This window comes from Cornus florida, unplaced genomic scaffold (genome assembly GCF_030987335.1).
Source record: "Cornus florida cultivar Cherokee Brave unplaced genomic scaffold, ASM3098733v1 CherokeeBrave_3.0.0_Hap2_Chr09, whole genome shotgun sequence".
Taxonomy (NCBI): Eukaryota; Viridiplantae; Streptophyta; class Magnoliopsida; order Cornales; family Cornaceae; genus Cornus; species Cornus florida.
The window spans coordinates 53,141,885-53,166,068 of NW_026775579.1; the positions used below are offsets into that span (position 1 = coordinate 53,141,885).

Sequence of the window (24,184 nt, forward strand, 5' to 3'; positions counted from 1 at the left end):
GAACAAATACATTGTATAGAAGAATCAATGGGAGTAAAGAATTGCTACAATTTTCAAACCGGCACCGTTTTCCCCGTAAACGAGCAATGCTGCCTCACCCTCCAGTGACAACAACAAAGGCACAATGGAGGATCATAGTGAAGCTGTTTGTATTCGTTGTGTGGTTGTAAACTTGCCAAGACTTTTAATGCTCTGACACCAAGTCTTGGGGCATTTGCACACTAAACATTGGGGAAGCAAAGCCCTTAAAATTCATTCCCACTGGACTGTGAAGCAGCAAATGCTTAACAGATTAACAGTGACTATATCTTCGTTAGATTCCCAATCTTACCTAGAAAGCTGTCTTATGAGTGGGGGTACTATAGTCTTTTACATACTTCGAGACATATTAACTTTTCCGGAAAAATTATTATATGATTTAGGACCGTTGGTTTCGGACCAATCATGAATCGACGCATAAATAAATGTGCCAGCTTTACGTCACTATCAATTAGTTTTTTACTTATGTGTTGTTCTTTTTATACTAATCAACTTTCTTGGGTAAGGAAAAATTATTACATGGTTCGGTTCTTTTAATATAAGACCAATTATGAAGCGACACATAAACAAATGTGTCAGTTTTATTTAATTGTCGAGATCAATGGTGGACAATCATGAATTATGGTACATTACACTATTATACAAATAAAGTCAATATAAACTGATATTTAACAAAATATACCTACCTTCCGTATTTTATTTATATGTAAATGATACAAAACTGAAAAATATTAATTTCAGCAACTTTGTAACTTTTTAAATTCTAATTTTACTATTGAAAAAAAATATAATATATGTAAAGGATAGAAACGTAATGATTCCTCTCTTTGAAATGACAGTTTTAGTTGATGACTTCACAAGAAGGGAAGAAATGATTCTTTTACTCATACGGTGAAATGAGTATGGTACCTTTTTCTAACGAACTCTAATTTTTTATTACTAAAACTTTAACTAACTGACTGTCTTTGTACAAGCCGACAAACTCAACAAGACAAACTCAACAAGCCGACAAACCTAACGCACCCATGCACTGGGCTTCTCGGTTTGGGCCGAATTTAGCTTAAAGAAAATATTTTAATTATTCAGTAGTTAGAATAAATAAATAAATAAATTATATAAAAATAGGCAATTTACAAAAGACAGAATCTTATCTTGAACTTGAGAAATTACTATTCATAAAAATATCTTTATTAAATTACTTTGTAAAATAAATAATTAAATAAATAATTACTATATTTTCAGAGAATTGCTCAAACTAAGCTGAAAAAAGAGTACTCTCACACTTTCTCGCATCTCTCCACCCAACTCAAACTCTGTAACCATTAACCAAGGAGCGAATATAGCCAATAAAGAATTTCTTTTCGAAATTACCAAAAAGTTAAAAGTAGAAGAAAATGAAGATTCTGATAAGAATTGTGTTCCAGAAGCAATCGATTCATTGATTGATTGATTGCGTTGTCTGTGCGTCTCAATCTATATATATATATATTCGTCGAATCCTCACAGTCCCCCAACAATTGTAAGCGAAAATGGCAAAAATTTTGAATGGGTTTGGAATGGTTCCCTGGTTCCACAAAAAGATCGTCGATCCGCTCCTCCATATCCTCCGAAGGTACTTTCTCTCTCTTACTATATACACACACACACACATATTTGTATATACATGTTCTCTATAGAAGTCTTTGATCTAATGTTTTCTTCGCTTGTAGTTGATTGAATCTATCTATTAGTTGTGTACAACTTTATATAATTTTCTTGAGATGTCAACGATTTTTTATCAGATTTATGCTATTTACTGTAAAATACTATCAATCCTAGGTCATTATATATATGTGTATATATATTTATGTATGATTATAATGCTTTATTACTTGGAAAAAGTACTTTGTGTTTAATGTATTAGAAATAATTTAAACTACCTTCCACAACGTATTTAACAATTAAAGAGATCACTTTGACTTTCTAGAATAGGTTGGGATAATTTATTTATTTATTTATTTACTTTTTTTTAAACTTAAAAATGCATTTTCTTATCTGATTTTGCTATCTCAAGATGAAACTTTATTATCATTGGTTTGCTTTTTTAATGTCTATCAAACAATGGGTTGTGAACAGTTCATGATGCATTATTAGTTTTGGCTAGGGGTGCAGAACCGAAGCAATTGGCCTTCTCGGCGGCTCTTGGAATTACCTTGGGAGTATTTCCCATCTGTGGTATGTTGTGATTTTGAACATTTTGGCTTTCTTGTTTCCAAATATCAATCTGCATGACTGTCTACTAAACATTTCCTTTGATTTAAGCAAATGACACTTCTAATTTTATGGTTATTACTATTGGTCTTTAATTCAAGTTGATATGTATTTATTTCAATAATTATTATTGTATGGGATAAGTGTGTTTGTGATTCTAAGATTTTTTTTTGAGCTTCCTGTCATCGAAATGTTTTCAACTTCAGGAGAATGAGGGTTCGAATTTTATAAGTGTTAACAATATTTTATAAGTGTTAACAATATGAGGCTTTTGAAGCCAATGAGTGGGAGGGCTAGCCTAACACTACACAGATCATTTCACTTGTATGAACTCATTAACACTTGATGCATGTGATTGAACAAGTACGGGTTTGAGATGGCTAAGATATTTTCAAGGATGATCAATATTTTTTTTTGACAAGTATACAAGGATGATCAATATTAATATCAGATGAAAGATGTATGATTTTTTTAATTGAGTCATGAAGTGGGTGAAAGCAATGATGTATAGGGCATGGACTATTGGTAGAAGAGTTCTCAAATTGGGGTTCCAGCTGAAGACTTTGCATCTGGTGGGGTAAGAGTGGTGATCAATTGCAAAAAAGCCCTCTCTCACCCGAACTCATCTATTACAGTAAAATACTCATGTCAACGCAAAACAGCACTGAAACTGGTATGGGATATGTGTCGCACATAGCTAGATGAAAAAAGAAGAAGAAGATTGCACCTACTGGAACCTTTAAAATTAGGCTTTTCAGTTATCAGAGTATAGCGTGACACCAAGGGTTAATGATCAACAAAATCAGAGCAAAAACTTTGATAGAAGAGTATGTATATGCCTATATGGTCCAAGAAGAAGAAGCTGAAAATCACATTGCTGGACTTTTTAGAAGTTCTCCTTCATATACGATGCACACCTTCCTTATAAAACCTTTTAAGTTTTATATATTTATTCACATTTCATTTTTTAAATTGTAAAATAACTCCAAAAACTAATAGGTTCTTCAAAAATATCTAATGTTATTCAAGAATACCTACATAGGAGATTTAAATTACCTATTATAATGTCATATGAAATGAGACATGTATGTGGGTTCATTCCATATGTCCAGTTATGACATACCTTTGCTCAATTTTTGGATTCACATTAATTGAGTAACTATATCCTAAACTTTAATAATTAGGTGAGTTGTTGACTAGGCAATTGCTGAAGTAGCTAAAAACATATAACTATGTAGGTTCCAATAGTTATAATGGGAAAATGGATTCCATACATACTTGTACAAATCCCAAGTTGTCGTCATGTTTATAGGCTATATAGTAGAATACATAGTATATCTTATTCCAGAATGAAGGCAGGGACCCTTGTTCATCTCATGCCACTTTAATGTCATGGCATGCTAACAAATTATATATTAGTTTCTTTCCCATATTAGGATCTTTAAATCAGTCTTTAATCTCTATGTGACAAAACAATGAATGGTTGATATATGATTGAGATTGAGAGAAATGGAGACACCACGAGTTACTTATCAAAAAAATAAAAATGGAGATACCATGTGCATGATTTCCAAATATCTAGGAGTAGGATTTTTGTCAAGGAGTTGGTAAACAAGAGAACTGCATGAATTATTTGTTCTTGTTATGGAACCAAATTAGGGAATTTATCTTGATTAAATTGGATATATACATTTAAGAACCACTAAAGCTTTAGGGATTAGTGTATGTTGATAAAAGATGTTCTGCAAGGATCAAATAAAATGTGTTTTTAAGTAGATATTTAAGGACAAATTTTCGTGCGACAGTAAAAGCTTAGGCAACCAAAAGTGAGAATGAGGAGTCGAGTTTGACAGTTGTCAATTTGTTCAGGCAGGTGGATTTGGTCAGGCTTGGAGTCTGCACAGACAGTCTGAGCCAGTCTATCCAGGCGGGACTTAATTTAACCATGAACCTGAGTTGCTCGTGCCAAAGTCCAGCTTAAGCTCAGCTATGCGAGTTTGGGTTAAGGTCGGGTTTTTTTGAAGCCATTTACAGCCCATATGACCTGACCTTTATTTGGTCCATTACGATAGGTCCAACTCAGCTTTTATGACAAGGATATCAAATACTGGAGATACACTCATTTATGTGAACCCATTAGAAGAAGAAAGTGTGGTTTGAGATGGCTAAGATATTTTTTTGGGGAGATCAATGATTACACGAAGTTAACATACACATGCTATCTTGAATTGAGGTTTGTAGTGGGTGAAAGAGAGGATGTGTAGGACATGGATTATTGGAAGAAGAGTTCTTGTACTGGGTGCTCCAACTGAACACTTTTTTTTTTTGTTCCTGAATCCAACTGAACACTTGAATGGTGTAGTAGTTTTCTTGTGGTCCACTGCAACCAGGCCCAAAGAGTCGTTGGTTCAGTTAGCTTGGAACATATAACCATGAAGGTTTTGTTTGGTATGCATGGAATGGGGATACCAAAATGATATATATTAATCCAAAATGAAGGAAGATGTCCTTTGAGTTTATCTTTATGGAGATTGTTGTAAGTTGGTTATTGAAGCCTTATTTGTCTCATATTTCTTAAATTCTTCAATGTCAAAACATTATTATCTTCATTTCCAAGATTCTATCTTCTGGTGATCATGACATTTAGATCACTGTTTTTGTTATGTAACTATCACTATCACAGTCTAACGAGATTGGGAGTATCAAGCAAGGTGTAACTAGAAACTAGTATTGATGATATGCTTTTTGTTAATCACTTGTAACAACAACAATTATTCCCAAGAATCCTGTTCAGATTCATGAGAGATAGGGAGAGAAAGAGAGAGAGAGAGAGATAGTGAGAAAAATGTATCCTTGTGTATATTGTCAATCTGCAGCCCTCTAAATAAGGCTTATATAAGAACAAGGGTTAGACACCCTAATTACATAATTACACAATAACCCTAACCCTAACTACTATGGGTAATTACATAATGACCCAACACTATAAAGAATATACATTCTAACACTCCCCCTCAAGCTGGAGAATATATATCAAATAATCCTAATTTGGAATAGATAGTCCTTAACCGATTATGACCCAGTGCTTTGGTAAACATATCAACTAGTTGATCTTCAGACTTCACAAATGGAGTAGAGATGCTACCACTTAATATTTTTTCCCGAGTAAAATGACAATCAACCTCAATATGTTTGGTTCTCTCATGAAACACAGGATCCGATGCAATGTGAACTGCTGCTTGGTTATCACAGAACAATGGAGTAGGAGTTTCAACTGTCAACTCAAGTTCTTTTAGAAGATTTTGTATCCATGTCAACTCACTAGTGGTATGTGCCATTGCCCTGTACTCAGTTTCAGCACTAGATCGAGCTACCACCGTTTGCTTTTTACTTTTCCACGTAACAAGATTTCCTCCTACAAATGTACAGTAGCCTGTAGTAGATCTCCTATTTGAAGGAGAACCAGCCCAGTCAGCATCTGTAAAACCTTCTACCCTGAGATGACCATTTGAATGGTATAGTAACCCAAAACCTGGAGCTCGCTTGAGATATCGGATAATCCGAAGAACAGCAATCCAATGTGGCATTTTAGGAGCTCCTATAAACTGACTTATAACGCTAACTGCATATGAAATATCAGGTCGAGTGATAGTGAGGTAAATTAATTTCCCAACAAGGCGACGAAATCTGCCTGGGTCATTAAATAGATCACCCTCATCAGACACAAGTTTTGTATTTGAATCCATAGGAGCATCAACCGGACGACCGCCTAACATACCCGTTTCTTCTAGCAAATCTAACACATATTTTCGTTGAGATAAACTTATACCTTCCTTGGATCTAGCAACTTCAATACCCAAGAAGTATCTAAGTTTACCCAAGTCTTTAGTGTGGAATCGATTTTGCAGAAACAACTTCAACTTAGCAATGCCTGCAGACAAGAAAGATGAAGCTAGCTTTAGTGAGCAGGTGAAATACCGAATGATCGGTCTGGCATTTGTTAAGACCAAATTCTGATGCCGCCTCAGAGAATTTCCCAAACCAAGCCCGTGGAGATTGTTTCAATCCATACAGGGCCTTTTTAAGGCGACAAACAGTGTGACGATACTCCCCCTGAGCAACAAACCCAAGTGGTTGCTCCATATAAACTTCTTCAACCAAGTCACCATGTAAGAAGGCATTTTTGACATCCAATTGGAACAACGGCCAGTTATAATTGGCAGCAATGGAAATAAGAATCCGAATTGAAGAAATCTTAGCAACCGGAGAAAAAGTCTCATCATAGTCAACACCATAAGTCTGAGTGTACCCTTTTGCCACTAGACGAGCCTTCAACCGCTCAATAGATCCATCTTGAAGGTATTTAACTGTGTAGACCCACTTACAACCAACCGGTTTGGAGCCCGGAGGTAAGGGAACAAGATCCCATGTTCCATTACGATGAAGGGCATCCATTTCATCTACCATGGCTTGCCGCCAACCCAAATTAGAGAGAGCATCCTGCAATGTCTTTGGAACAAAAGTAGCAGATACTTTGGATAAAAAATAAGATAAAGAGGATGAAATATGACGATAAGAGACAAAGTTAGAAATGAGATGTGCAGTAACACACGACCGAATACCTTTATGAAGGGCAATAGGCAAATCATCAGGTAAAGGCGTCGGATCCGAAGACTATGAAGGAGATGGAGGGAGCGAAGTAAGCGGTCGAGGTAGTCGAGTATAAACCTGCAATGGAACAGCAGACCGAGGTGCGGAAACAGGAAACTGAGAGGGAACCGATGGCAGAGGTGGCTCAGAAGTAATATCGAGAGGACTAGTAGAATCAGAAAAATATGGGATAGACTCAGAAAATGTTACATCAGCACTAGTGAAATAGCGTTGGAAATGAGAACTGTAACAACGATAACCCTTCTGAGTGCGTGAATACCCAAGAAAAACACATTTAGTTGCACGAGGGTTGAGTTTATCAAGACCAGGTCCAAGGTTATGGACAAAACACACACAGCCAAAGACCCGCGGAGTCAGATTAAACGATACGGAGTCGGGAAATAGAACAGAGTGAGGAGATTTACCGTGTAGCACTGACGAGGGCATCCTATTAATAAGATGACATGCCGTAAGAACAACATCACTCCAAAAACGTTTGGGAACATGCATATAAAATAAAAGGGCACGATAGACTTCCAGAAGATGACGATTTTTACGCTCAGCTACTCCATTTTGTTGCGGAGTATAAGTACAAGAGGATTGATGAATGATACCTTTAGCATGAAAGTAAGTCTCAAAAGGGTCCGAGAAATATTCTTTGGCATTGTCAGAACGTAAAACTTTAATGGAACACCCAAATTGAGTTTTGATTTCTTTGCGAAATATTTGAAAAATAGAAAACAACTCAGAACGATATTTCATTAGAAACAACCAAGTCATCCGAGAATGATCATCCACAAAAGTCACAAAATAACGAAATCCATTAATAGAAATATGTTTTATTGGTCCCCATACATCTGAATAAACTAATTGGAAAGGACTAGCCACACGATTATTAGCTCTTGGCTTAAAAGATACACGACAATGCTTGCTAAGCTGACATGTTTCGCAAGACAGAGACTTAACATGACTAAGATCGGGAACTTGACGCTGCAGAACTGATAGTTAGGGATGGTCGAGACGACAATACCACTGGAAAGAAGACAAAGATGATTGAAGAGCCGTGGGAGATGGTGCAAGATCGAAGTAATACAAGCCACCTACTTCATGTCCCATACCAATCCTCTTCTTCGTCTTGAGATCCTGAAAAAGACAACATGTGCGATAAAATGTTACAGAAATAGTTAAGAGATTTAGTAATTTTGCTAATGGACAACAAATTAAAAGGGAATTGAGGAACATATAATACAGAGGAAATGGACATAGAAGAGGTAAGATGAACAGTTCCCAAACCCAAGACTTTAGTTGATGATCCATTAGCAAGAGTAACACTTTGAGAGGAAGGAACAGACTGAAAATCAGATGGGAGATGAGAACTACCAGTCATGTGATCGGATGCGCCAGAGTCAAGAATCCAGGGACTCTGACTAGAGGACAGAAGACATGCAGGGGCACTACCTGATTGAGCCAAGGACCCCATGGAAGATGAGGTGGAAGTCCGTTGTTGAGACAGAAATTGAGCATACTCATCACGGGGAATCGTGACCATAGCAGTCTCAACAGCCACATGTGGAGCAGTGGATATGGCAGAGAGAGAAGAATCCCCATCACTAGCAGTCACTTGATGTGCATAAGAAGAAGATGGCGGTTTCCCGTGAAGATCCCAACAGTAATTGATCGTGTGATTAGTAAGACTACAGTGAGTGCAAATTTTTGAGTCTCTGCCTTTGCCTCGACCACGGCCACGGCCACGGCCGAAACGACCACCACCACCACCTCCACGAGAAGACTGAAAGCCACCCTGGTTCACAACTAAGGCAGAACGTTCATTGTTAGAAGGAGCAGTGACACCACTGGAAGTACTGCCTGAAGAGCCACTAGATAAAGTGGCACGCTGGAGTCTGAATAACATATCAGGTGGAGAGGGAAGTGTAGGGCTACCCAAAATCTGTGCACGAACAAGTTCATACTCTTGTGACAATCCTGTGAGAACCTAAACAACATTAAAATCCTCACATTGCTGCTGCATGCTTTTCACATCAGAGGTGATGGGTTGATACATATTCATTTCTTCACACAGTCCCATTGCCCGTGAGAGGTATTCTTCTAAACTGTGAGTCCCTTGCTGGAGATAAAAAAAATTGTCTACACACCTCATAAACTCTGGTTATATTTCCAGCACCAGAATAAAATTGTTGGAGTCGGGTCCATATCTCCTTGACAGTGTCCAGATATAACAGGTTGGAGCTAATATGAGGTTCAATACAATTTAGCATTAAGGAGATGATCTGAGCATCCCTTTGTTCCCATGAACTAAAATTAGCATCACTTCTTTTGGGTTTATCTTGAACCAAATGATCGCCAAAGCCTTTGGCTTTCAGGAAAATGGCCACTGACTTGGCCCATAAAATGTAATTTTTTCCATTAAGCTTGACTGAAATCATGGGAGGATTAAAGGATGCAGGAGATAGGAGATCTGAACTGGAAGCCATGGAGAAGATTTAAAAAAAATGAACCTGGGGAAAATGCAGAATCGGAATCGGGTCGGATTTGGTTCGGATCTGGAACCGGGTCGGATCTGGAACTGGATCAGATCTGGGTAATTGGATTGGATCAAAACAAGTCTCTGTTATCCTGGTTTTAGTAAACCAGGATTGGAATAGTATAGCTACGCAACCAAACAGGGCTGTTCTTCTTCACAACCCCACCAACAGACTCCGGCGAGCACACAGCGGTGACACCACACAACCTCCGCAACTTCCGACCAAGAAAAAAAAAAGGGCGAATCGATGAAGCTTCACCTTTGCCAACAACGACGGTGGGTGTCGGCAGGCTTGCTGACGATCGACGCGGCAACAACACAAGCGGCCAAGGGGCTTCAGATCTGACGGCGACGAAGGAGGCTGCAGATCTGACGACGACGACTACGGGCTTCAGATCAGACGGTGATTAAGGACGATGGCGATTATAGGTGATGTTCTCAACCTACCGGCGACACGAACTTCCGACAAAGACACTGACGACATACTCACGATTCCAGTCACTCTCATACAAGGGCAATATACTTATTGTTTCCCACACCCATGAATTTATACCGCTCTGATACCATGTTTAGATTCATGAGAGATAGGGAGAGAAAGAGAGAGAGAGAGATAGAGAGAAAAATGTATCCTTGTGTATATTGTCAATCTGCAGCCCTCTAAATAAGGCTTATATAAGAACAAGGGTTAGACACCCTAATTACATAATTACACAATAACCCTAACTACTATGGGTAATTACATAATGACCCAACACTATAAACAATATACATTCTAACAAATCCCAACTACTTGTTGTCGGCTACATGAATCCTATTTTCCCATTACGCTCTAACTGAGGCCATGGCCTGAATCAAACCACATAATGATATGCATATTTTGGTCCCAGTTCATCACGTTTTAATGCTTTTAATTGTTTTCTTTAATGTTACGATGCTAGAAAATATTTTACTTAATACATTGGACTTCATATTGATTTTAATCAAAGTAAGATACATGTATTGTGAATAACATTGTGCCAACTCATGCAATAACTAAAAAATGCAACTACAAGTAAATCATAAAATATAAGCAGCCAATATATTATACCTAATTCATTACGACTTCAGGTGATTTACCATCAAAAAGAAAATGGCATTCAAGTTGATGACGATCCTAATCATCTATCAAATAACGACCTATTTGTGTATTTATGAAATATTCATGTTATAATAGTGTAAGTCGGAGGGTATAAAAAGGATTAGATGGCATTAATTATGAGAGAAAAGCCGCCCGGGGGGGGGGGGGGGGGGGAAGAAGAAGATGATAGTGTTAAACCCCTCCTTGTGTTTAAATAAATATGGAGGAGAAACAGATGGAAAGTGGTAACCACTTTTGAGAGCTAACATGGCACGTGTGAATACTGAACTGGAATGTCAGTTGCAGTGCCTAAAATTATGAGTGATTTCTGCTGCTTTATGGTTTTGATATATTTAGTGTGTGGAAATTCGTAAGCTAGGAAGCATGGACACATCTAAAAAAGCAAAGAATCTGTGTTGGACACCGACACGCGCCGAACACGCCTTGACACGCCAAAAAATGTGTTTGAATTTTTTTCATTTTTTTGAATATTCGGATACGGTATAGACACGCCGTGGACACGCGTGTCCCATTATTTGGGATTTTTTTTTTGGGTGATAAGTTAGGCATTCTTGGGGATTTTAAAGAAAGTTTTAGAAAGAAAGCTGGTTGAAGTGTAAATATGAGGAGTTGTTTAATAACTTTTAGTAATATGATGGTCATTACATAACACCTTAAAAGTAAAACAAAAATTTATATTAAAAAAGAAGAAGATATTTATGCTTATATTTTAGTTCAAAGGTTCAAACTCTTGCATAATCATCTTTGACTCTCTCTTGTTCTCCCATCAACCAAGCTTCGGTCTCTCTTTCTCTCCTATTTTCTCTCTTCTTCTTCGTCCTCCTCTTTTCTTTCTTCTTCTTCTTCACAAATCCTAGATACATTTTTTCCTTTCACAACAAAATTCTTTGCGTCTCCTTTTCCTTTTGTCCTCTTGTTTCTGTGAACTTTTTATCTTTTATGGATTCTTACCTTTATTTTTAACTAAGCCCTAATTCTTTTTCTAAAAAAAACCCTAATCCTATTTTTTTTTTTTTTTTTCTTAATCCTCTTTCTACCATTCTTTCTTTTTCCTAGCAAAACACAATTTTGTTTTTCATTATTAGGTTGCCACTTAATAAAAATAATATTACACTTAATTTCTTAAAGTACAACATCATATGCATATGTATATGTATATAAAATATACTCCCTATGTCCCAATTTAGATGTCCAACTTTGAAATTCACAGTTTTTAAGAGATTAAGTTTTAATATTATTTTATTGCATACTAGTGAATAGATTTCCTAATTCACCCCTCCTAAAATTTCTATTTTGAATGGGTGATTTTACGAATTCCAAGAAGAAATAAAGAAATGTTGCTGTAAAAGTTATTAATGGTGGGGTCCACAAGTTGTCATTTGACACTTTAATTTATTTTATCATTCTAATGCAATAGGGGTAGTTTAGAAATGTTACAAACTATATTGCATTGGTTTTTGAAACAAGACAACTAATTTGGGACAACTAAACATGGAAAGATGGACAACTACTATGGGACAGACGGAGTATTTATTATTCGTCGTGTCCCGTTGTGTCCATGTCCAAATTTTTTAGGATTTGCCGTGTCACCATATCTGTGTCGTATTGTATCTGTGTCCTGTATCCGAATTCGTGCTTCTAAGTTCGTAAGGCTAATTAATTGCTTTTAAGGTTGCTTTTAATTTAGAGTTGGTGAAATATACATGTAAAGCTATGGCAGGTAACAACAGATCTAAAGTTTCTGCTGCTGCTGCTGCTGCTAATGGATCTGGTAAATGGATAACAAAACAAAAATATCAAACCTGGATATTGTTGAGGGGTATATTGGATGCTTGATGTTAAAAAATACCTGAGAGTGCATAAAAATATTGAAGAGATAACCACCTGGATAGCAAAGTGGACATAAATCCTTCACAAATTTGTTTTTCTATTATTGGAGTCGGGCGCACAGGCGAGGGGAACAAGAACTTCATTTTATTATAAATATCTATTATATATAAAACCATCCAACAAATAACAAAACTATCTAGCATAGCTAGAGCACCTATCATAACTTCTCTAATTGTCCACTTTCTTCTTGTTGACTTTATTTCTGAAAAGAAATTTGGGTTTTGATGTCATTCAGTCATTTAGGTGGACCAGTGTTTTCTTCACAGTGTTTATCAACATATGTACCAAAATGATTTAAACGGAGTCTTGAAATTGCAAAAATATTAAATTTTCATAGAAGTAGTTTTCGGCGTTGTCTTGTTAAGTTCTTTTGGGTTTTGCTATTTTGTGTAATATATTTGTTCTTTTTAGTAATGAATCTTTCAATTTATTTCTTTTAGTAATGAATCTTTCCAAGCAACTATCAAACATCTGATATTATATAGAGTCACGAACACAATTGTTCCTTGATTTCCTAAATAGTGGCTTATAAACATCAATATGTTAATGTATATTTCCTATTTGTGTGAAATTGTGAATAGAATTTATGTTCCTCGGATGACCCCTTCTTCTAATTTTTGTGATAAACAGGGGTCACTATTTTTCTATGTGGGATGGCTATTGCAGTGCTTGGATCTCTGTGCAATGCTCCAAGTGTGATGCTGGCTAACCTCATCGCTACTCCAATAGAATTGAGGTAAATTATCATGTCATGAAGTGGTAATTCCATGTGGCTATCTCAAATGGGGAGGAGTTCCATTTTTCCTTTTTTCTTTGATGGTCATTGTGACCAGAATCCAGATACATATATAGCTTTTTGGAAAGAAGTGATCTTGTTCAGATTTAGGCTTTCATTCAATGCTCAAACAGATCACCGAGCATTCATTGTTTCATTCTCTCTTATGCATCACATGCTAATTTGCCAAGAAAAGCAATTTGGTAAAATTGGCGTACTCAATTCGAGAGCCTTCCTATAATTATATATAAGAGAAAAATTATAAATATGGAAAGAGAATAAAAATCAAATCCCTAAACATAAGCCTACACATAAGCCTATAATGAAGACCCAATAAATTTGCCACAATCATCGAGTCAACCTATAGATATGATTTTCAACACTCCCCCTCAAGCTGGAGCAAATATGTTAATCAAGCCCAGCTTGACTATGGAAGACTGAAGAAGAGAAGACCCAATAGACTTTGTGAACACATCTGCAGTCTGTTCTGAAGAGGGGACAAAAATAGGATTAATGATACCTGACCGAACCTACTCTCGAATGAAGTGAATGTCTATCTCAATATGTTTCGACCTTTCATGTAACACAGAATCAGAAGCAAGCATAATGGCTGATTTATTGTCACAAAACAGCCTTTAAGAACCTTTCTCTACAAGATCCAATTCTCCCAAAATTGATTGAAGCCAAAGGAGCTCACAAGTACCTTGAGCCATAGCTCAGTACTCAGCTTCAGCAAAAGATCTTGAGGCAACAACTTGCTTCTTATTCTTCCATGATATGAGATGATTACCATAGAAAGTACAGAAGCAAGAGGTAGACCGTCTATCTGTCTTACATCCAGCATAGTCCGCATTAGTAAAGCATGAGAGTCTGGAATGATTTCCTGAGACATAGAACAGACTAAGGCCAAGGCACGACTTAAGATACCTTAAAATATGGTAGACTGCATCCATATGAATTGAGCGAGGGCATGCATGAATTGACTAACCACACTTAACAACAAAGGTTAAATTGGGCCTTGTGTTAGTCAAGTAGATAAGACGACCTACCAAACGTTGATACACGGATGGATCTAGAAGTAATTCCCTTGACTCAACAGAGAGTTTGAGATTGGGGTCCATAGGAGTGGAAGTGGGTCGACACCCAAGCATGCCAGTATCTTGAAGAAGATCCAAAACATATTTCCTTTGAGATAAGGAAATTCCTCGACGGGATCTAACAACCTCAATTCTAGGAAAATATCGAAGGGGACCTAAGTCCTACATCAAAGGACTTTTGAATAGGAAGTTTTGCCTGAGCAATCCCTGAAGCATCATCACCTGTGATAATGATATCATCCACATATACTAATAACATAATGCAACAACCATCATAGCGACGTCGAATAAAGCAAGTATGGTCTGAGTGGCAGTGCACAAAGCCCATGAATAGGACAACATCACTGAAACGACTAAACCATGGTCTAGGAGATTGCTTCAGACCATAAAGAGACTTCCACAGCCGATAGACTTTCCCAGCATACTCCCCCTTAGCTCGAAATCCAGGAGGTGGATCTATATATATAGTCTCAAGTAAGTCTCAATTAAGAAATGCATTCTTGACATCTAACTGATGCAAATGCCAAGAATGGGCAGTAGCCAAGGCGACAAGCAATTACACAGATGTCAACTTTGCCACAGGAGCAAAGGTAACACCAATACTTTACCCAGAATCTGAGTAAAGCCTTTCGCCACCAACCGAGCCTTATACCGATCAATAGAACCATCGGCTAAGTACTTCACACAAAAGACCCATTTGCAGCCAACCGTTTTCTCCCCAACAGGTAAAGAAACAAGTTCCCATGTATTATTACACTGTAAAACATCCATTTCTGTTGTCATAACAGACACCTAATTAGGATCCTGGAGGGCTTCTGACACTGATTGAGGAATAAAAACGCACCCAATCTTGCCCAAGAAGGATTTTTATGCACCTGAAAGATCATCATAGGAGACATACTGGGAAATAGGGTGGTTAGTGCTACTAGAGAAACCATACCAATTAGGAGGGTGACGACCACGGGTAGGATAACGGGATGTATGCTTGGGAATGATAGGAGCCACAGGAGAAGGAGAGTTACCTAGACCCGGTTCTAAAGATGATTCTGGCGGGGGAGGTTGAGTGCGACGGCGACGAGAGTAAACCTGCAAAGGCGGAGGGGAACCTACATGGGTGGAGAAGGAGATTCCAGGACAGTGTGATCTTTAAAGATAGAAACAGGATAGGCAATAGGAGAGATCTCCTTCTCCAGACCACAAGAGAGAGAATCTTGTACCACAAAATTAGTACTATAAAAATGAACAGTTTCATGAAATGTCACATTAAGAGAATGGTACATATGTTTGGCCACAAGATCATAACAACGATTGCCCTTTGACATAGCAAAATACTCCAAGAAAATACACCTAATAGATTTATCATTAAGTTTATGACGAGAAGGACTACCGTTATAAACAAAACAAGTACAGCTGAAAACACGAGGCAAAAGATTAAACAATGTATAATTAGGCTAGAGAATCTGAAGTGGGTCTTACCACCCAAAACTTGACTGGGAGTACCATTAATCAGAAAAACAGCTGTAAGAACAACCGCATGCCATAGAATTTAGGCACATGTATACCACTCAAAAGACATCGACTCACAGACATAAGATGATGGTTTTTGCGTTCAACCACACCATTTTGTTCAGGAGTGTAGGGACAAGTGAGTTGATATAAAATCCCTTATTTATTTATTTTTTTCCTAGTTGAGACTCACACACACTACCTCCACTGAGGTTCGAACCCCTAACATTCCTTTGGAAAGTAGGAGCCTTGTACCGCTAGGCCACATGCCTGTTGGTAATCCCCTTTTTATTAAGTTCAGTTCGGAACTCATTTGAAACATATTCACGCCCATTATCAAAACGAATATTATGGACAATAGTTTTATACTGGGTTTTGATCATTTGAAGAAACTAGGTAAATAAAAGAAGCACTTCAGATTTATTTTTCAATAAATAAACCCAAGTACAACGAGAATAATCATCAATAAATGTCACAAAATATCGATGCCCAGAGAAAGCAGTAATAACTGGGGAAGGCCCCAAACATCAGAATGGATAAGATCAAACATACTAGGTGCACGACTTATATGAGAAATATAGCTAGTTCTAGTATGTTTGTAAAGCTCACATATTTCACATTAAAACTTATGGTCCTTACATGCTTTATTTAACGAAGGAAACAATAAACATAGATACTGAAAGTTTACATACCCCAAACGGGCATGCCATAGACTAAAAGTGCGAAAAGAAACATCATAAGCACTAGAAGCAGGGAAAACAGAAGCTTGAAGTCCCGTTCTTGGTGGTTCCCTAAAGTAAAGCCCATCACGCTCATAATCCCTGCCAAAAATCCTCTTCGAACAAAGGTTTTGCAAAAAACAGTGATCTAATAAGAATATAACTGCACATTGGAAGTTTTTTGCAAGTCGGCTAACAGATAAAAGGTAAGGCAAATTTAGGTACATGAAAGACAAATGAAAGAGTAATATTAGGAGACAGACAAACATCACCTTTTCTGTGAATACAGAGCCATACGCAAGACACAGATTGGGTAACAGGTATGACATTGGAAGAAAAAACTAATAACTCACCAGTCATGTGATCATTAGCCCCAAAATCCAGAACCCCGGTAAGCTGCTTGGCCTTAACATGAAATGTAGTAGGAGTACCTGTAGCAATAGTGGTAGTGGGAGCAGCTGGAGAAGCACCAACTCTGGAAGAAAAGGAGCCAAGTTGGTCCTGGATCTGCCCAATTTGAGACTGAAGCTAGCTCAGTCCAGGAAATATAGTAGGTCCACCAGTAGTAGCAGGAATCTCTGCAACAAATGCAGTACGAGAAGAACCAGTTCTAGATGAACGGTTCTTAGCAAATTTCTGCTTCAGTTTAGGATGAAGTTTGAAGCAGCGAGCCTTAACATGTCCAACCCCTCCACAATGGTGACAAATAATCTGACCTCCAATACTACGTGATCCAGAGTTGGCTGTAAAAGCCATACTATCCCCAGCAGGGTAAGACACTGGTGGAGGAACAAATGAGGGCTAAATTAAACGGTGCTTGCGTTCTTCACCATCAACAGTAGCAAAGGCTTTCAACAGGGATGGCATTGGTAATGCATTCAAGATCTGAGATTTAAGTGGTTCAAATTCTGGGTGTAATCCCATAAAGAAAAATTGATAGGTATGCTGGCGACATTTGACGAGAAGAGAGGCTGCCTCGGGAGGAAATTCACTCAGAGGCTCATATTGAGCCAATTCCTCCCAACGAGATCTCAAATACCTAAAGTAATTAGGTACAGACAAATTCAGGCATTAGCAATATCCTGGTATAACTTAAAAATACGAGCATCATTCCTAGAATGAGCATACATTTGATTCAAAGCAGTCCAAAAGTCGTGAACAATGTCATAAAACATGATTATATTATAAATTCATTCCTCCATAGAACTAAACATCCATCCTAAAATAGTGCAATTGTCCATATCCCGCTAAGCATATTTAGGATCTTTAATATCTGGCATCTTTTCAACACCTAAAAGCCACCCTGATTTGCCTTTCCACCAACATAAAGGTGGAGGGAACGAGACCAGGATGCAAAATTACAGCTATTCAACAGCACACTAGTAACTCGTTGAGCTGGTGTGTGTTGCACCGAAGAGAGAGTTTCTTTATTATTACTTGAATCAGTTATAATATTAAATAGAATAATTCAACAGATCACCAATAATTTCAAATAAATGAGGAATAAACCTGATTTTGATCAAACCAAGAAGCCGGAGACATGACAGTCCGATCTGAAAACGCTGCCGAATATCCTGGCAACCCCAAAAAATTGCAAACACGTCTTCTGACATTTGGTGCATGAAAAACACTAAGGGAGTACCCCTATCGGGGTCGACCCTAGAGGAGATTGGCTCCCCCTAGGACTATCACAATAGCGGCCTGAAGAAGAGAGTGAGTTTGCGATGAAAAGAAAGAAAGAGGAAAGGAGTTGTGATGAGAGAGAGAGAGGAGAGACGTAGGTTTGAGGCTTTGATACCAAAAAGCAATTTGGCAAAATGGGCGTACTCAATTTGAGAACCTGACTATCATTATATACAAGAGAAAAATTACAAATATGGATAGAGAATAAAAATCAAATCCCTAAACAAAAGCCTAAACATAAGCCTATAATGAAAACTAAATAAATCTGCCACAATAATCGAGTCAACCTATAGATATGATTTCCAACACCAAGGCATTAAACTTACCAAAAAAAAAAAAAATTTGCCAAGGCATTAAGGCATCACCTTGGAAGTTGGACTTCTCTGAACATGTTCTTAAGCAGCAAAATTGTCTCTCTTTGAGCTTTTTTGTCACCTTTTATCAGAATCATCTCTAGAGGATTGCCAATTATTTGTTGATTGATCTACAAACTATGGTACTTAATAATTCCTCGTGTTGTTCTTGAGTGGGCTCAAGTTCAAGAAAATTGTACATTTAACCTATTTTATTGTGCCAGTTCTTTTCTTCTCATGCAACCAATCAAAGGCAGAGCCAATTAAGGCCCAGAGGGGGCACGTGCCCCCCCTCACTTTGCTCCAACCTACTATACATAAATACATATTTTTGGTATATACATATACTTTTATGGTAATTTTAAATAGTCCCCCCCCTCAAAATTTCAAATTCTTCTAATTTCCTTTTGTAAAAAAAAAAAAAAAGTTATATATATCCCTTCTTCAATTATATAATATATTTTTCCTTTTCTAATTTTTGTTTCCTTTTTAAAAAAATTTCTTTTTTCACTTATGTATAATTATGTATTTTTCTTTTTTTTTTTTAACTTATTTCTTTTTATCAATGACATTTGTGATTGTATTTAATTAAAATATTATTAATTAATATTTTGATTCTTATATTTATAACTATATATTTTTTTTTACAGTATTTATTTAGTATATTATTTTACAACTATTTTTTTCTTATTTGCCTTTTTGATTTAAAAAAATTATACTTCCTATTTGCCATATTTATTAAATTTTTTTTTTTTTTTTCAACAAGTGCATTGTGCCCCCTCTGAACTAAAATCCTAGCTCCGCCCCTGCAACCAATATTCTTGAGATATTTCTGCTTCTTTTCTTCTATAGTAGAACTACGGAAATTTCAAATGAAGTGAATTGTGCCATGTTATTTATCACTCTTTCTGTGCACCAAATTTTCTACAAAGAGGTTGGTAATAAATGTCAACTGAGAGGGGAAGTGGGTGGTTGAATATGAGGGAAGAAGCAAATGACCCTTTTTCTCTTTTCCTGTCATGTCTTTCTACAGGCATGTACAGCAATTTATGTTTTTTTTATCTAATATTCTTTTACCGAGCTAATAGTTACATGCATATGTTGTCTACTGTGCATCTACTTATTCTGATTGCTGTTGGTGTGTTAAACTTTCTAGTCTGGTGGTTCCATTCCTACGCTTTGGTGAAGTTATATCTGGTGGGCCACATTTTCCGTTAACATCTGATGCTCTATGGAAGGTATTGACTGGCCATGCTTCAAGGGACGTCCTGCAAAGCATTTTCCATGCGGTACGTAGCCTCTCTCTCTCCCCCCCCCCCCCCCCCCCCAATATGAAGCTGATGGGCCGTGATTCCATTTATGGGATGATGAGGAGTTTTACTTTTCTATATTTCATTTGGTAACGAGTTTACAATGGGCTATATAATTATGGATATCTCTTCATGTATCCATTAAACCCAGAATCCCATCCTAAGCCCCAACTAAGTTTATCAGAAGCTAGCTTGCACTGTCAAGGGAAAATTTTATTTTAGGTATCCTCTTGATGATAATTTTATAGAAACAAATTTGGAAATTTAGTTAGAGATAATGGAAACTGAGGGCCTATTTGGTTCAGTTTTCAAAGAACCCAAAGAGAAGAGAAACAGAAAATAATTATAAAAATTGTTTGCTACTTCTGCAGTGTTAAGAATGCATTCACTTCTAATTTTGTCCTCCTTATCTTTCTTATTTTCATCACAACATTCTCTTTTCAAAGTTGCTCATTTTATGGACACATTGATCGCCCAACATTATGTTCCTTAAATCAGTTTGCACTGATCACAATATGTCAGTCACTCAGTCAGGAACACTCCTCCACTTATGTACCCTGATTTAATTATATGTTGTTTTACTTATAAGGAGATTGATTTATATGATAAATATATCATTCATTTCATTTCTTTTTTTCCTTTTTAACTTCCTTTTATAATATTAAAAAACCTGCAAGATGGCCTACTACTTGGACATTTCCCATTAAAATTTTGAACCATACTAGTCCTATCACTGAGGTATTCTCTTACCGGTAGTCTGGTCTTCACAGTCACTATAGAAATATCATTCATTATTATGCAATCTTTGCAGTTGTTGGGTTGGCTTGTTGCGGCACCCTTTGTCTTCGCCACGTGCTATGTATTATTTTTGCCGTGTTTTAAGCTCCTGGTTCGCAAGTTCAGTGCTGTTCCTTCAAGCTCAAGCCCCAAGAAGTCACTCCATTCCCAAACAGATGTCAGGCTTAAGGTAAGGGATGTTTGATTAACATTGCAATAAGCAAACAACTATTATCTACTTATAATAACAAGCACACTCCATTTGTTCAAATGTATTCCTTTTGTATATAAATTACACTGATATTATTGTTTGTAGTATCAATCTTTTCAAGCCTGTTAAGTGTCATTGAAAAAACATTTATGGAGAAACAATGACTGTTAGATACCGACCATGTGAATGAAATTTAATGCTTCTCCATTTGAATATGGACTTCGTATTTTTTTCAGCATTCTATGTGCACTTGTGAATGCATATGATCCAAACAATGACCGTTAATTTACTGATCAATCGGTTTGTATTCTTTTGCAAGCGGTTTAGACAAAGACACTAGTGGTTATGATCGACCCTTCACTGTCTTATCTAAATTTTTTTTTTTCCCCTCCAAATCTTGTTAAGTATTATTTCTTGACAACATGATTTTGATTTGATAAATATTTGTAAATGGCACTACCACAAAGTGTGGTCTTTAGCATGGATATAGAGAAGGTTACAAGAGCTTTTTTCTGCCCACATCTTTTTATTGACTGGTAGTTTGTTAAAGAAAACAAAGTATTGTAGTGTTACAACGCGATATAGCTAGTTGCATATATGTTACATTTCAATGCAAATGTTTTGCGTAGGTGTTACATCATTGTTATATGAATGTTGCATCCGTAATGTATCGGGTACTGCAATGTAGTATTCTGCACTGTTGATTTATAGTGCAAATGATGAGACTGAACGGATGTGGAGAAGGTTACCATCCGGATCCCTTAAAATTGAGTTTGCAACTTGTACAACATCATTTTTGGTAGTGAAATGTGTGTGCACACTCTTATGACAGTGATGATCGCTCCTTAAGAGTAACATTTGTTGGTGTCTCGGTTGTTTTTTTATTGAACCTAGCTAGTTGAATTCTAATTCAATGGTGGCTTTGTAGCAACCTCTGTGTGTGTGTGTGTGTGTGTCAGAGAGAGGGAGAGAGAGTTGAGTTTGGCTTCCTTTCTAAGCATGCATGTGGAATAAGGCTGGACCTCATGGAGGTTAGTGTGTGTTTTACTCTTACTCTTTAGAATATGGATGTTTGTTGTCCAAAAGTATATTGTCTTTACCAAATATTATTTTCCTTTGTTAGCAATATTTGAGATAGGTTAATAGGTGCACATTCTTTAGAATACTTCTAAAGCCAAAAACAGGAAGAGAACTCCAAATACCAAGTAGCAAGAGGCATTGAACAGCCCAGATTAAAACACACTATGTTTTCTATATTTTATTCGGTTATCGACATTGAATTATCTTTTTCTATTCTTTTCTTTTTATACATCATGTTCTCTCTTGAACTAAGATTTTTCTAAGTCGTTTTTTATTACTTCATTCCATGTGAGTTTTGTTCAGCCTCTTTATCGCTTACCTTCTACACAAACAAAATATTCCTCTTTTTGTAGGTGCATCAGGCTTACGTTAATTTGACCCATTAAAGTCTATTTTCCCTAATTTTATCATTTATAGGCGCTATAGTTCGTTATTTATCTTATTTTGTCTAGTGATTCTTATTATCTAACATAGCATTCTCATTTTCACTACATGGATGAGTTGTATTTGTGTCTACAATGTTATTTTCCTATCATTTAACAAAAAATATGAGCCAAGGGCTGATAGAAGATGAAATTTCTTTTAAGTAATATTATTAATTACAACTCTTAATATATTACTGGAAACGACAGATTCAGTGAGGAGATAGGAGGACATTATGCACCAGATATGATAGGAGGACATTATGCACCACATATGTTGCATCTTCTACAAAGAGCAATGGAAGGGAGACTACCAGAGTTTAACATAGTATTTACAAGCTTGGACACAGTTCTAAAAAAAATAATTGCTTTTTATTTAAGACATTGTAATAAATAAATAAATAAATAAAATTGTAAAATATATATGTGTCTTTTTCATAATAGGTAAATTGTTTAATATGTTTAAAGACATTCTAATTATTTGTATGTACATGTATTATATGTCTAAAATACAACTTTTTGGTAACCATGTTTATTATAAAGCATCTCACCTCATGTGGTGTTCTAATGTTTTTTTTTTTTTTTGAAGTTAAAGTAATTACACACACATCTTACCTTTACCAAAGTTCGAACCCCGACCTTCATCAATCGGTGATACCGCTGAGCAAATTGGTCCTTTGGTGTGTAATATGTTAGTTAAGAGAAATTGTTACATTTCAAAATTACGTGGTCTTGACCAATAGACATATTTGATAATAAGGCAAATTCTGATTGGATCAACTGATTTCGGAGCACCTAATTAATAAATTTTTATTAGTTAAAAATTCTTTGAAACATAGATTGTCTGTGAGAAGGATAATTTTTCTTTTATAATGTTAAATGTACACATTCTTATCTTTCAACAATGATCTATTAAAGATCACAAAGGCCCATTTTAGTGGCCCACAATTGTTCGTTGGTGCACGATGATAAAGAGCGAAGATGGCCCAATATCGTTCATGAGATAATGTACAAGCAAAAATCAGTGATCAGGTGTAACGAAAAGGACAAGTGAGCCCTCAAGTGATGACATCATCAAGCCCTTCATTACATATACTCTATAGTGCACCACGAAGGTAGTAGTAAATTATTATTATTATTATTATTACTATTATTATTATTATTATTATTTTACGAGAGACAACAATAACTGCCTTATTTACTTGAATACGATAAATTTGATAAAAAACATTATTATACCAAATAAAACTTTTTTCAATTTTACAATAATATCATACACATATACTTCAAATAGGATGTCTCCATTTTTTCCTCTATTATTTTATTTTTCCTCTTCTACTTTTCGTTTTCTCTCTCACTGATTTGGCTTACATTTTGTTACAAGAAGTGGAAAATATATATATATATATATATATATATATATATATATATATATATAAACAAAAATAATGTATGAATTAGGTTTTTAAGTCTAATTTTATTTTTACATATTTAGTTCCTAAATTTTGTAAAAAATATTCATAAATTGACTCTAACATGTTTTGATGGTGTCCTTGGTATATTCCGGACTGTGTTCACCAGCTCTGCCACAACACCTCTAACGGAGTATCCGTGCTCCCTAATTATACAAGAGTTCCTTGAATAGTTCAGTCATAATTCTCCTTATTCATGTTCTCATTAGATTAATTTTTAAAATAATAATAATAATTAATAAAAAAATAAAAACCTTTTTGAATCCAAAA

The 24,184-nt window shown here is 36.3% G+C and overlaps 1 protein-coding gene across 3 annotated transcripts; it reads left to right on the top strand.

The window, feature by feature from the left end:
* Nucleotides 1–1,288: 1,288 nt before the first annotated feature.
* On the top strand, nt 1,289–22,984 carry LOC132273943 (uncharacterized). Of its 3 annotated transcripts, XM_059775057.1 has the most exons (6): nt 1,290–1,651; nt 2,155–2,253; nt 13,140–13,245; nt 19,799–19,931; nt 20,764–20,919; nt 22,653–22,984. In XM_059775057.1, the coding sequence occupies exons 1-6, from the start codon at nt 1,585–1,587 to the stop codon at nt 22,659–22,661; spliced, it is 570 nt and encodes a 189-aa protein (XP_059631040.1). In that variant the 5' UTR covers nt 1,290–1,584; the 3' UTR covers nt 22,662–22,984. The 3 variants fall into 3 exon arrangements, with proteins under 3 accessions (XP_059631039.1, XP_059631040.1, XP_059631041.1); XM_059775056.1 differs by lacking the exon at nt 22,653–22,984 and having other exon boundaries at nt 1,289–1,651; nt 20,764–21,060; XM_059775058.1 differs by lacking the exon at nt 22,653–22,984 and having other exon boundaries at nt 1,291–1,651; nt 2,183–2,253; nt 20,764–21,060.
* The last annotated feature ends 1,200 nt before the right edge of the window (nt 22,985–24,184 follow it).

Bases quoted from the DNA above. Each gene is read 5' to 3' on its own strand.
- LOC132273943 (XM_059775056.1), top strand. From the start codon at position 1,585: ATGGGTTTGGAATGGTTCCCTGGTTCCACAAAAAGATCGTCGATCCGC. The intron at 1,652-2,154 runs GTACTTTCTCTC...GGTTGTGAACAG, and splicing joins CTCCTCCATATCCTCCGAAG to TTCATGATGCATTATTAGTT. The intron at 19,932-20,763 runs GTACGTAGCCTC...CAATCTTTGCAG, and splicing joins TGCAAAGCATTTTCCATGCG to TTGTTGGGTTGGCTTGTTGC.